Source organism: Motacilla alba, chromosome 12, assembly GCF_015832195.1.
Source record: "Motacilla alba alba isolate MOTALB_02 chromosome 12, Motacilla_alba_V1.0_pri, whole genome shotgun sequence".
NCBI lineage: Eukaryota > Metazoa > Chordata > Aves > Passeriformes > Motacillidae > Motacilla > Motacilla alba.
The window spans coordinates 15,211,752-15,224,643 of NC_052027.1; the positions used below are offsets into that span (position 1 = coordinate 15,211,752).

Below are 12,892 nucleotides of genomic sequence, written 5' to 3' on the forward strand. Positions count from 1 at the left end.
TGACTAAATATCTAATTAAAAAGGTGTCAATAATTATATTGTGGCAATCTGTACTCTGAACTTTAGAGCAGACAATCCTTATGTTGTTTGTATCTGAGAAAGATACATCTCCATTCTCTTTGGGTAGATATAAACTGGCTTTCCTGGCATAAATGTGCATCTTTTTTTCTGTCACTCAGTTTAGGCAGAAGTTACTCAGCCATTACCTGCATCCCTGGAAGAGTTCAAGGCCAGGTTGGGTGGGGCCCTGTGCAGCCTGGTCTAGTGGAAGATATCCTGGCCCATGGCAGGGGAGATTTGAATTAAGTGATCTTTAAGGTTCCTTTCAACCCAAACCATTCTATGATTCTAAAATCTTACAGCTGGGATTGGTCTTTCAAGTGTAGATACTGACATGTTGTTCTACTTGGCAATTGTGGAATGTGTTGCAAACTGGTTTACAATGGTTTGTTATGTTTCATCCTTGCCTCATAGCTGTGTGTGTAAAGAAGGGGAGATTGGAGATGGGAGAAGTTGCTATAAAGATCTCTTGGGTGAGATAAATCAGCATAATTTGCGAGGAAGGTTTATAAGGAAGCTAAACGTCGCCAAGAAAATGTTTGGTAAATGCTTTTTTATTTTGCTTGGGGGATGGAGCAAGCTGGGGACAGGGCAGCAGTGCCAAACTCCCTCTGCTTCCTTGTAAACGAATACTTGTTGCTTGCACCAGGCTGATACTGTGTAGTTTGAATTGTGCTGTTAACAAGAGGAATATTTATTGCTGTGGTTAAACCATCACTGCCTAACTACTTCACACTGCCCCTCTTTTTACAGCTTCTGGGTGCTCAACATTACTGACTAAATATGGGCCCTTCACAGTGTTTGTGCCATCCCTTCTTCCCATCCTCGATAGAATGGAATTCAACGTAAGTTTTCTTGGTTTTAGCAAATTTTTGTCTTAAGGTTCTTTCCTGCTTCAGCTCTGCAGCCTGTAAAAACTGATTGACACAAGGGAGGAACTTTGGCATGCACTATTTATAGAAATAATCTCTTGGGAATACTTTTCATTGTCTGGTTAAGTTGTAGCCTTATAGAGGATGTTACACTGCTCACATTATTTTAAAAATCTCTATTTTTTCTCTTCAACACTGACAGAGTTTATTTGTTTGTTTTCAATGTCAGGAAGTGTAAGACTTTCTGGCCATTCTTCTTTCAAAGCTCAAACCTCTTATGTATGACTATTCTTAAAACTTTAAGTGGCTTTTTAATACTTGAGGGTGTGATTTCTAAAGGGGCCAAAAATATTACACCAAAGTATTGGAATTTCAAACTATGGTTAAAAATACTAACTTCTGGATCCATAGAAAATGTATCAGGAGAGGCCCCCAAGTTACCTGGTTGACCTGTTCCCCCAAGGATGAGTTCCACCTAAATCAGTATTGACAGAAGATTACTCTAAAAATAGCAATGATGGTAAACCCAGAGAAGAAAGGAAGAAGCTAAATGTAATTTCAGCAGATTAGACCACCTGCATGGTCCAACATAGGTAAAAATTGCACTTGGGGAGAGCTTCAGCAAATTTTATAATATGGATCATGCACGGATAATTTTTAATTTGTCCACGTCCAATAGGTTTCTGTCCAGGGGATTCCTCTAAAGTCACTTGCAGGTTAATCAGTCTCCCTCTTGGATGTGCTGGCAAACAGAAGAGTTTTGCCAGAGAGCTACTCCAGTGGATCAAAATGAAGAGGAAAGCTCAGTCTTCTATGTTAAGAATTTCTCTGTGTGTGTTAGCTGGGAGAAAGGCGGTGTTGTGGTAAATTAAGTTTTTGAAAGAACTTGAAAGAACGTGTCATTTTTCTTTTTTATGTGGGCTTTCCTCCCCAAAGGACACAGCTGCTGAGCAGTTGTGCAGAATGCACATTGTTCCTGGTCTGCACTTGATAGAAGACATGATAAAAGCCAAGACTATGTGGACCTTGTCAGGACATCAGCTGACATTCACTAGCCAGGTGAGGAATCTCCTGAAGGCCTGGGGCACTGTTTTCACATAGGACAGGCTGGAGCTTGAGCATGGTTTCCTTGATGGGCTTTCTTCACCAGAAAACCTTTTTCTGTGATCAAAACAAGAAGCTCCTTTGTGTAGTCTAAAGCAAGGTGATTTAAGACCAGGCACCCCAATCAACCACATCTCCTGTCTCACAGACAACCAAGAATCTGACATGTGAATAGACTTTCCATGCTCTCTGTATGCACAATGTTGTGGAGAAGAGACCTTTTCCCTACACTGTCAGCCACTACAATATCCATCCATGTGGCTGACATGGAAGAAGCAACTAAGTCTCCCTTCAGACTGAATGCTACCTTGGAGTTTGTGTGCTTGGACACAGCCACATGCTGAATATTTCCTCTTCTAGTTTCTCTTTTCCTCTCTATTATATTTTCCTTAGTCGTCCTAGCAAAGAAGTTTTCATTGTTGTGTTCTGACATGGAAGGCTCTTTTTTTCCTTTTCCAATTGACTCACATTTTCCGGTATCCACTGCTCTCTCCCCATCCTGGACCTTTCCTGCATGCAAGCCCACAGGTGGCCAAGGGGGAGAGCCCTGTGTTTCCTCTCTGAGGATCCAGCCTTGGCCTTGAGGTCTAGGTCATAATACATCAAAAGGACAAAGCACTATTGGGAGCAGGGGAATCCGAACTGACTGTGTCAATGCTCCTTTTAAAATTCTTTCCTGTTTGTTTACTTAGGAGCTTTTTGATCTGGGAAGTCTGCACTCCCCTTCCTTTCTTTCAGACTGAGTCCTTGGTGACGTGAACTGAAGTTTAGGGCAGGGAGGAGCAATTCAAAATGCACATGGTAAAATGAAGAGCACAGGAAAGCTGTGCTTCCCTGAACTTGAATCACAGCTGCAGCACCAAGGCTTGGGTGCTTACTTCATAGGTTAACCTTGGGACACCCTCCCACACCAGGCTGCAGGGTGTGGGTCCATACAAAGTGGAGGCACCAGCCTTGTAATTCAGTGAGCCTGACTGCTCTGGCTTTGTTAGGAAGACTTCTTGTAGGCACAAGGAATTAATAAAAGCTGCAGTCAAAACTGTACTTCCAGGATTGCCTCCAAACCAGCTATGTGGTGGTCAGGACATCCTTTTGTGATCCAGAGCTGTGATCAAGCATTGTTCACACCCAATTCTGGAGGGTGTCCCAGATGAGGTCTTTTTTTTTTCTGTTTTAAGACATGAAAGTGCCACTCAGGATCAAAATATCATCCAAACTCAAGTCACGTGGGGTGCTTGTCTTACACCCAGGCCATCCCTTACGTTTACTTTTTCAAGAGTAACTCTGGCTGTGCCTTCCCCTCGCTGACCTATAAGGACTGATTTACAGCTGTATCACAGTAACACAGATGTACCACAAGGAAATAGATTTTATTTATTTATTTATTTATTTATTTATTTCAATTTTTATTATCAAATTGATATATCAATTTATATATCTGTTTTTATTTATTTATTTCAATTTTTATTATTTATTATTATTTTCAATTTTTTTGATTTTTATTATCACCCAGACATACATCAAATCTTTCCGGTATCAAGATCTGCCAGGGGAACTGTACAATATCTTGCAATCAAATCTCCCAGCAGCCAATGGCATCATACACATTGTCAACAGCCTCAGGAAAAAACCCAGCACTGACAACCTCAGAAACCCACAGGTACAGAAGCATTCATATTTCTTTTCTTTTATGGGGCAGCAGAATAAACACTTTTTAAAAAAGCAATTTTCATCATTAATCTTCCAAATCAGTGAGGCTTTTTTTTTAAAGGGAAAAGGCTATTTTGTTTTCAGCTCTGATTAGGCCTGTTAGGTATTATTAAAATACCTTTAAAAGTAGCTAATAGTACTACATAAGACAGATAAAAATCTTGCCATAATGCTTTTACAGTGCTTGGATGAGAAGAGAATTCTACTTTCATGAATAAAATCATAGCAAATGAGCTCTTCTTCTGCTGTATCTTACAGACTATGTCTCTTACAGGACTAGTATTGCAAAGCATTTTTCACATAAAAATCAAACTAATATTTTCTTTAATTGATCTGTAGTGCATTTTGAAATTGTAATCAAAAATTTTTCTGTGTCTTAAATGAGAATAAATAATCATTAGATTGTGCCCATCTCTTTGAGGATGACAGTCTCCTGTAGATCTTTGCTTGCAAACCACAAGCTTGGCATTCCAGTATGTGCTCAGACCTGGCTTCAGCCCCAGCCGTGTTTTTCCTCTTTGTATCTTCTTGCAGAAAACCATTGGTGAGATCCTTGCCTCAATGGAGATTTTCAGTAGATTTGAAACTATACTGGAGGTAAGCAAGTTTGTGTCTGCCCAAGAAGCTGTGGTGTTGCTGCTATACAAAGCCTGCTGCTGATTTAGGGGGAATTTTGAATAGCGTTTAAATACATCTCAGTGGTTTGGCTTTCTTTCTGGATGTTTTATTCTGTGCCATTTTTGGGTTTTATTATTTTACCTAAGCAAATGTAACAGAAAATATTGGAGTTATCACATTTGTAGGGGATCTGGCACAAGCAGCAAGGGTACATGCCTCTTTCCCATCTTCCCCTTGTCCCTGCAGAGTTGTTCTCCAAAGTATGTTTAGTTCTTGACCACAGGTGAGTCTGTGTTTAAAGCATGCAGGGAGCATTAGCCCAGGACTCCCTAGTTCATATTTGCTGCATCCCACCAGTGGCTTCCTTGTCCCAGCTGTGGTTTTATGGCACTTACACTTCTGTTACATAACTCACCTGTCCCTGGTGTCCAGTTGCCTCTTGCATATTTTGCTTTACAACAGCTCTGCCTTTAGTGAGCTGTTTAATATTTCCTCTCACTTCCTGCTGGACCCCCCTCAGTAACCCATGTTAGATCCATGATGAAATCTTCTGTTGTTTTTGCAGAACTGTGGCCTGCCTGCAATACTGGATGGACCAGGCCCCTTCACTGTGTTTGTACCCAGCAATGATGCTGTGGATAGGCTGAGAGATGGAAGGCTCATTTATCTTTTCACAGAGGTGGGAGCCCATAGTAGTGTAAGACATCCTGAGCTGCCTGAGTTACACTGGGCTGTGCTGGAATGACTTTGTGCAGTGGATCTGGTCATTGCTGAAAGTTGTTCTTCCTGGGGGTGGCTAAACCATATCTTTGTTTCTGTAAGGGTCTAGGAGAGAAGTGGGAGCTGATGGAACTTGCAGTGAGAAATAAGGTCAGCCAGATTGCTTAAATCTGGTGTTTGACTTTCATTCCTCACCCCAGCTTTGGGCAGGGGAAAATAAAGGAACTTATTCATCAAGTGAATTCACTGCTATAGACATTGGCATTGTCAGTCTCTGATTAGAAGAAAATGTAGTTGCCTCCTCTTACTCCTGAGCATTGAAGGAGTATCTAATTCTCATGTTCTCTTTTTTCCTTAGGGCATCAATAAGCTTCAGGAACTGGTGAAACATCACATCTACACTTCAGCAGCGGTAAGGCAGGCAGCTCTAACCCCAGACCTCCTTCAGACCAGCACCTTAGCAACTCTTTTGTCTGGCATAGAGGTCACAGTGTTGATGACTTTAGTTGCTGCTTCTTGGACTTTCCCTGGAGGAGGAGAGATGTGACTCTGCAGGATCTGATGAGGCAAAGTGTTTGCCATGAAAGGAGTTGCCAAAAGGGACAGCTGTGCTCTCTCTCCATCATGGAACTCTGAGTTTTCTGGAGCGTTGGTGCTCCCCAGTTGGATGGCCTTTACAATGAAAATATTGTGCGGCAGAGTTTGCTGCAGGACACAAAAATAAGAATTGTCCTGGTTCTCAGAACTCTCTACTCAAATAATTACATTTCTAAGTACAGAAGCTGCAATTTACATTTTTTTCTGCCTTAGAGCTTATTTTTTTCAGTCAAAATATGTTCTCTATTATGCTTCTGGCTGAACTTTCATTGTTTATTGAATATGTCCTAGAAAAAACCATTATTAGTCTGACCCTACTTGCAGCTGTATTAGCAAGAGACCCTGTTAGTGAGACTTGATTTCAGCTGTGCTGGACAGTTACCTAAACAAGGAATGAAAACCAAGGCAGCTGCCACCAGCACTGCTGTGTTTGTAGTTCTGCAAACAATTCACACAAAGTCCTAGATTACCCTCTGACCCATTGCTTGTTTTTATGGTATTTCATGAAATGTAAATGTTAAGTCCCCTTCAGAAGTTTCTCAAGTGGCAGGAATCATGGAAGGATTCTGTAAGCTACACTGAAATGACCCTGCTTCTTCATGGTACCACCCCCTTGTGTTTTATTTCAGGTGACTGTAGAGCAACTGCTAATGATGCCACACATCGTTACAATGGCTAACCAGATACTTTCCATCAACATTAGTGCAGATGTAAGTGTGAATCAAAACCCTCTGAGGCAAACCCTTCTGTGCTAGGAGAAAGTCTGCATGTGGTTCTGAACAATGTGGTTTCAGCCAATCTCTGCTTCCTCCTCTGCTTAAAAAACTAGACTTAAATAAGAGCATTGAATTAGTTTGCTTCTTATCCAATCTGTGAGTCCACTAAGAGGCTTGACCATTTGTGTGGTTGCCCTTGATGCTGTGAACCATCTGTTTCCCACATTGGCTCTATGTAGTTGCTCCTGTCTAATGGGCTAAAATTGTGTTTCTGCATCAGGGAAGAATTCTGATGGATGAATCAGGGATCCCCTTAAAAATGAGAGACATTGTGGCTTCAAATGGTATTATTCATACTTTGGATGGCATCTTCATCCCTCCTTCAATCGTTCCCATTTTGCCTCACAGATGCAATGAAGAGCAACATAAGATTGTGATGGTAAGTCAGCTCCTCCCATTCTCATGCTTGCTGTGCACCCCACACTCACCTGGGGGGCCAAAAGCAGGCTGTGTAAACTGCATTTGGGAAAGGTGGTCTGTCTGAGTTCCCCTGGTGTGAACTTTGGCAGCACTGACAGCATTTCTTCTGCTTGCACTTGGCACTGCTTTCCTGCTAATCAGCAAATGTTCCCAGCAGGTTGTTGCTCTTTCCATGTCCCTATCCTACCTTGGATTCCAAAGTACATTTGCCTTTTCCTTTGTATGATCTTCTTCCCACTAGAGTTGCTAACTCGGCTGAGACTGCTGTGTTCCCACCTCTGTCCCACTGGTGTCCTGTAGCCTGGACAGGAAGCAGGCATTCAGTAGCAGGAGCTACAAATGCTGTGCAGTATTCTCCCATGAACTGTTTCATATACCTTATTTGAGGTGCTTGCTCCCCAGTTTGATCATTGGTAGGTTACTGAGGAAAGAAGATGAGGCTCTGGATAGCAAGAGGTTTGGGGAGACACAGTGAATCCCGAGGGGCCAGAGTGTCCACATAACTTACTGATTCAGTGAGTTTTGCTGCTTGGATGCCCAAAGTGCTTTCCAGCCTAGTAGGATGTACAGTGGCAGAGAAACTCAGAGAGTGCAGACAGACCCCAGCCTCAGGCAGGTGCAAGTATCTCCTTGAGACACATGAGAGATTTCATCTAAGCGATAACCTTGGCTCATTTCAGAGCATGGAAACTAATAGTAGTTAAATATTTCACATATTATAACCTCACATGTTGTGAGGTTTTGGATATATGTACTGGGAACAGTAGCTCTGTAGCATTCTTGGCATGGGGAAGGGGTTCCCTTGAGAAGATTACATTTTTGCCTCTTCTTTTCTAACAGGGCTCTTGTGTGGACTGTGAGGCCCTCAACAGCAGCATTTGCCCACCTGGCAGCAAGGAAATGGTAAATATTTGTAGCTATTTCTGTAATTTCTTTGCATAATGACAAACAGGCACACTGGCAGTTTCTACCTCAAGCCACTTTCAAATAAATTTGGAGCAGGAAAGGCAACCAGCAGAGAGGCTTGTTAGAGGGTAGGTATCCAAGCTTTGTGATCCCAGATTGTTACCCACCCACTGCTCTGTGCACTCTCTTATTCTGGAGTCTGCTTGCTGAATCAATGTGGAGCACGGTGAGAAATTCTGGTCTAAATGAAATTGTAGACTTGCAGCTTTTAGCACTTCTGCTCTGCCTCAGGCAGAGCTTTCCTGCCCACATGCAAGGTTTGCCAGCTGCTCCAGAGTCTCAGAAGCAAACCTGATTCCACAAGTACCATCCTGTACTGCCTCTGCCTATATCACAGCTAGAGAATCACAACAACCTTTCTGCTCTGCAGAGGGTGAGAAACACTATGTTCCTGGCCTGTGCTCCCTGTTGATTCAGAGATGAGCAGAGCTAGCTGAAGGTGGAGGAAGGAGGAGTGCTGCTGTTTGAGTTATCCCATGCTGAGGTTAGCAGAACAGCAAGTTCCAGGAAATTGCAATGTGAAGGCCAGACCCAAGATGTTGTTTGTGAAAGCCAGAGAGGTGCTCACCACCCTTATTGGGTGTCCTCTGAGCAGTCTGACTTTCAGGAGAACTTGCTAATGCTGTCTCAGCATGGATGTCTGAAATAGAGATCTGCAAAATCACCAGTTGCTTATTTTCCTCTCTGACTGAGGCTGGCAAAGGCAGAATCACCTGGGGCCCAATTCTACCTGTGCCCAACTCCAAGACAGGTCACTGAGCATTGTTCCAATCTTATTTGCAACCCTTCCTCCTATGTCTTCCTCTCTTCGTCTCACCGTTGTCTTTTTCCTTCCCTCCCTCACTGTCTAATTCTGTCCTTACTCCTTCCATCCCCACTCTCTCTCCCTCCTCCCCTCTCCTCTCTCTTTCCTCCCCTCTTTCTTACCCTCTATTTCTCCTCCCTGCCACCCTTATCTCCCCCTTGTCTCCTCTCCCTCCCTTCCTTGCCCAGTGCTTGCTGTCTCCCTTATCACAGATACTATTATTAGAGCTAAAGGGCAGCACCTTGGCTCAGGCTTGGGGACTCTTGGGAGCAGGAGGAGGCCACTGTGTGCCTTGGTTCATCCTAGGCCTGCCACAACTCTGTGTTGTTCACCTTGGCTCCTCAGTGAACTTCCCCAGCTCAGAGATAGGCACAGTTGCTCTCTGCAGCAAAAAGAGCCAAGGGGAAGGTGACAGTGCTAGTGGCTTGTTTTGTTTGTGCAGGAACCAACACTGTCCCCAAAGGAATGTGTTTACATCCATGATCCACAAGGCCTGAACGTCCTGAAGAAGGGGTGCGCCAGGTACTGCAATCAAACCATCACGGTGAGTGTGATGGAGGAACACGTTCCCTCTGGGAGAGCTCAGCTCTGCCCTTCCTCACTCACCAGGAGCTGACTCTGAGTCCAGGGGCTGGATGGGAGCAAAAGGAAAGCTGTTCCCAGGACCATCACATAGATGAGCAATCTGCTTTTCCTTTTATTTTTTATGCCTCCGTATTTCCAGGAGAACACAGGGTACCAACCTACTGCAGATGTTAGGAGGCAGCTCAGTTACACCCAAGTGCAACAAATAAATAAAATAAAGCGTCCCTGTTGTGACCCGCCAAGCTGTAGGAAGCCATGATGGTGTAGTGTTAACTGGAGTGTGCCAGCTTTAGCATTTCTCCCAAAGGAAGCTGAGCACAGGGAAAATGTTGTAAGCTGTGAAGTGATTGCATCCTGTTTATGAACCACTGTCAGATGGTTCAGGAAAGTCTCTCTTAGTGAATTTATGAACCTCATGTTTGTCTGCAGCTCCTGAGCTCTCACAGTGCCCACTGGATGTGATGATTTGTGGGTGTTTCATTTAATACAGCTGATTGTTTGTATTATGATCTTCCTTTGGTCAGTCGTGACAAGGCCTGCAATCCAGGACTGCTACATCCCTCCAGAGGAATGCAGTTCTGGGCAAGGATAAAGTGAAAGTGAGTGGACCAGCGCTAGTAAAGAATTAAAAGTTCATAAAAAACATGCATCCTGTGTGTTGAAGTCACAGGTTTGTTCTGAGAAGAATTGTCTGTGAGCAGGAAGAGGGTCATGGTTGAAAAATAATTTAGGTGCAGGAGCTCCTAAGAAACACAGATGCTAAATACAATGTTCTGTTTCCCTCCGTGGCAGAGACAAGGACCAGAATTTGAGAATTATGAGCATATTCCAGGAAATTCTTGTGAAGTCATGTCATACCTTATCAATTTTGCCTTTTTTTTTTTTTTTTCCAGAAACCTGGATGTTGCAAGGGGTTCTTTGGTCCAGACTGCATGCCATGCCCTGGGGGATTTTCCAGCCCATGCTATGGCCGGGGAAATGTAAGTGTGGTTGGAGAGTGTAGTTTGAGATAAGTACAATTCCAAGTTTGTGCTCCAGGGATAAGCTCACAGAGGTGGTAGCAGAAGATCCAGAGAGGATGGCACATATTTAGTGAGTATTAGGTCATGGCTGTTGGACGCAGCTCTGGCTGTGTGGGATCTTGTATTACTACAATCACTCTTCAAAGTCCTGTTTGTTACTGTATCAAAGTACCTTTGATGGATATTAATGCCTTGACATTTCTCTGAGTTTCAATCGCTTTGGTTTTTTTCTTGTTTTCCTTCCAGTGCAGCGATGGCATTCAAGGGAATGGCAACTGTCACTGCTTTGAAGGTTTCAAAGGCACAGCCTGCCACATCTGTGCAAACCCAAACAAGCACGGCGAGAACTGTGATGAAGGTTAGTAACTCTGATGGAGAGACTAAAGGAAAATTTAGAACAAAGATAATGGTGCAAATTCATGTATATTGGATTCCATTCTGGCAAGACCAGCATCATGAAAGAAGTGACAAAAACGTCATCCTGTGTGTCCCTTCAAACAACAGTGGAGAAAATATGTTTGATATGACAGTGGTGATGTTTTGCAAACATCAACCTAATTTAGATCTCTCCTGTTAGGAAACAAAAGACAGTTGACAATGATCTTGAGCTTGATAGCATAAATCTGAGTCTGTTCTTACAGCCTGTGGAAAACATGGACCCAGGCAGTTGCAGAATCTGTTCCCTAGCCAGACTTGATTTGTGATGGATGTCTCTCAGCAGACATCCCCCCTGTCAAAAAAAATAAAGGAATGATTATTTGATGTCTTGTCTTCACAAGAGATTGTGAAGGAAAGCTGGAAATCTACAACTGTGGTGGATTCTGGACTTTTTTTACTTACTAATCCTACTGCATGTCCTTGACAGATTGTGGCTGTGTCCATGGTGTCTGTGACAACAGGCCTGGCAGTGGGGGGGTGTGTCAGTCCTGGTCCTGCAAGGAAGGCTACACTGGGAAATTCTGTGACAAGACATCCAGGAACTGTGGCCCCAGTGGGCTGTCCCAGTACTGCCACCAGCATGCTGTCTGCAGCCTCAATGACACAGCAAGGTCAGTCTCTGTGGCACGTTGAGGGCACACTGCCATTGTACATGGCTGCCACCCCTGTGGCCATGTGTGTCTGTGTACTTGGTGCCCAGGATGGTTTGAGTGACTCAGCCAGCCTGCTACTAATAAATCTTGCTTGCTTGAGGGACTGTTCTACCTGTGTCCCTTTTGTGTTTATACTTTTAAGGTGCATCTGCATGGATGGATACGAAGGGGATGGGTTTTCCTGCCAGCCCATTGACCTGTGCAGTCAGCCAGGACGGGGAGGTTGTTCACAGAATGTAAGTGGGATCAGACTGTGAAGAGTGGAGAGGCTACTCCTCTCAATCAGAACAGGGATCCAGCACTCCTGGGACTGTTACAGATTTTGTGTGCTAATTTTTCCTGTCTGTCAGATGAGGTGGAATAACAAGTGCCTTGGCATAGTCATTGTAAAGATGTCTATCATTTGGGCTGGTACCAAAATGTGACACTCCAAGGATAGTTTGGCTGGTTCACACCAGATATTTTGTCAGCCACACAGATTAGCTGTACAGATATTTTTTGATTTGCAATGATATTCCCCTCAAGCTCTTCGAAATGTGTTACTTTCTCTGTAGCTTAACTGTGAGATACAACTCATATTCTCAGTAACCATCAACACTGCACTTGTATCCATGGTTAAAAACTGCGGTGCTTCATGTTGGAAATTACTGCCATATGATCAGACCTCATCATAAATTAGACCCTTCAGTCAGAGGAAGACATTGGGCCATATACAAGAGAATAGCATGGCACTGAGTACAAAGCAGGTCTTTTCCTTAGAGGGAGGTATCTGCCATCTATCATTGATTCCATCCCAGACATCCAGGCAGGAGATTGTGGTTCTCCTCTTCAGGGAATACTTATTGTGTAATGGAAGAGCTTTACACAATGATAATGAATGCCCTACGACTTCTGAGCCACCTTAGACATGAGTGTCTACCTCTATTAAAACACAAAATGTCTCCAGAATCACTTTATTATGAAGTTTTCTATGACTTTTCTGGAGAAGATGCTTCCACCCCCAGTTCCCAGTGCTGGAATCAGAGTCAGTCCATCAGAAATTCTCCAGTGTGAGGAAGGAGATTTGTTGCTGTATTTTCATTGCACTCTCTCCCTTCTGCTGGGTGTAATTCCTTTTCTGTCCTTTCTCCTGAAGGCCCTGTGCACCAGTACAGGCCCTGGCACTGCCACCTGCCAGTGCAATGTGGGCTGGACTGGGGATGGCAAGGCCTGTGTGCCCATAGACAACTGCATGCTGGAGAGCAGAGGGAACTGCCACCTCAACGCCGACTGCGTGTACACCGGGCCTGGGCAGGTATGAGCAAAGCTAAGCAGCCTGGTGGTGGGACTAATACTCTCTCAGCTGCTCTCAGGTGGCCTTGGACTGCCAGAGGTAAAAATTGGGCTGGCCAGCAGCCAAGCTTGCTTGTCCACTGCCAGAAACACCATCTGCAGCTGCAGCATCACAGTGCACTTGCATGTGAGGTGCGTTCAGGACTGCTGCTCGACTCTGGGACTTGTGCAGCCAAAGGACAGGACTACACTCTGTAATAGAGCTTGACCTAAG

General features: G+C 43.9%; 1 protein-coding gene across 3 annotated transcripts in view; it reads left to right on the forward strand.

Moving 5' to 3' along the window:
- Window positions 1–12,892, forward strand: part of STAB1 (stabilin 1) — a 52,898-nt gene that overhangs the window by 14,614 nt on the left and 25,392 nt on the right. For all 3 annotated transcript variants that reach the window (XM_038148711.1, XM_038148712.1, XM_038148713.1), the window contains 16 exons: window positions 475–602; window positions 814–905; window positions 1,869–1,991; window positions 3,550–3,696; window positions 4,281–4,343; window positions 4,930–5,043; window positions 5,443–5,496; window positions 6,311–6,391; window positions 6,678–6,836; window positions 7,718–7,780; window positions 9,091–9,192; window positions 10,127–10,213; window positions 10,502–10,613; window positions 11,121–11,304; window positions 11,489–11,582; window positions 12,482–12,640. In XM_038148711.1, the coding sequence (XP_038004639.1) occupies window positions 475–602; window positions 814–905; window positions 1,869–1,991; window positions 3,550–3,696; window positions 4,281–4,343; window positions 4,930–5,043; window positions 5,443–5,496; window positions 6,311–6,391; window positions 6,678–6,836; window positions 7,718–7,780; window positions 9,091–9,192; window positions 10,127–10,213; window positions 10,502–10,613; window positions 11,121–11,304; window positions 11,489–11,582; window positions 12,482–12,640 (1,762 nt within the window). The remainder of the gene's footprint in view (window positions 1–474; window positions 603–813; window positions 906–1,868; window positions 1,992–3,549; window positions 3,697–4,280; window positions 4,344–4,929; window positions 5,044–5,442; window positions 5,497–6,310; window positions 6,392–6,677; window positions 6,837–7,717; window positions 7,781–9,090; window positions 9,193–10,126; window positions 10,214–10,501; window positions 10,614–11,120; window positions 11,305–11,488; window positions 11,583–12,481; window positions 12,641–12,892) is intronic.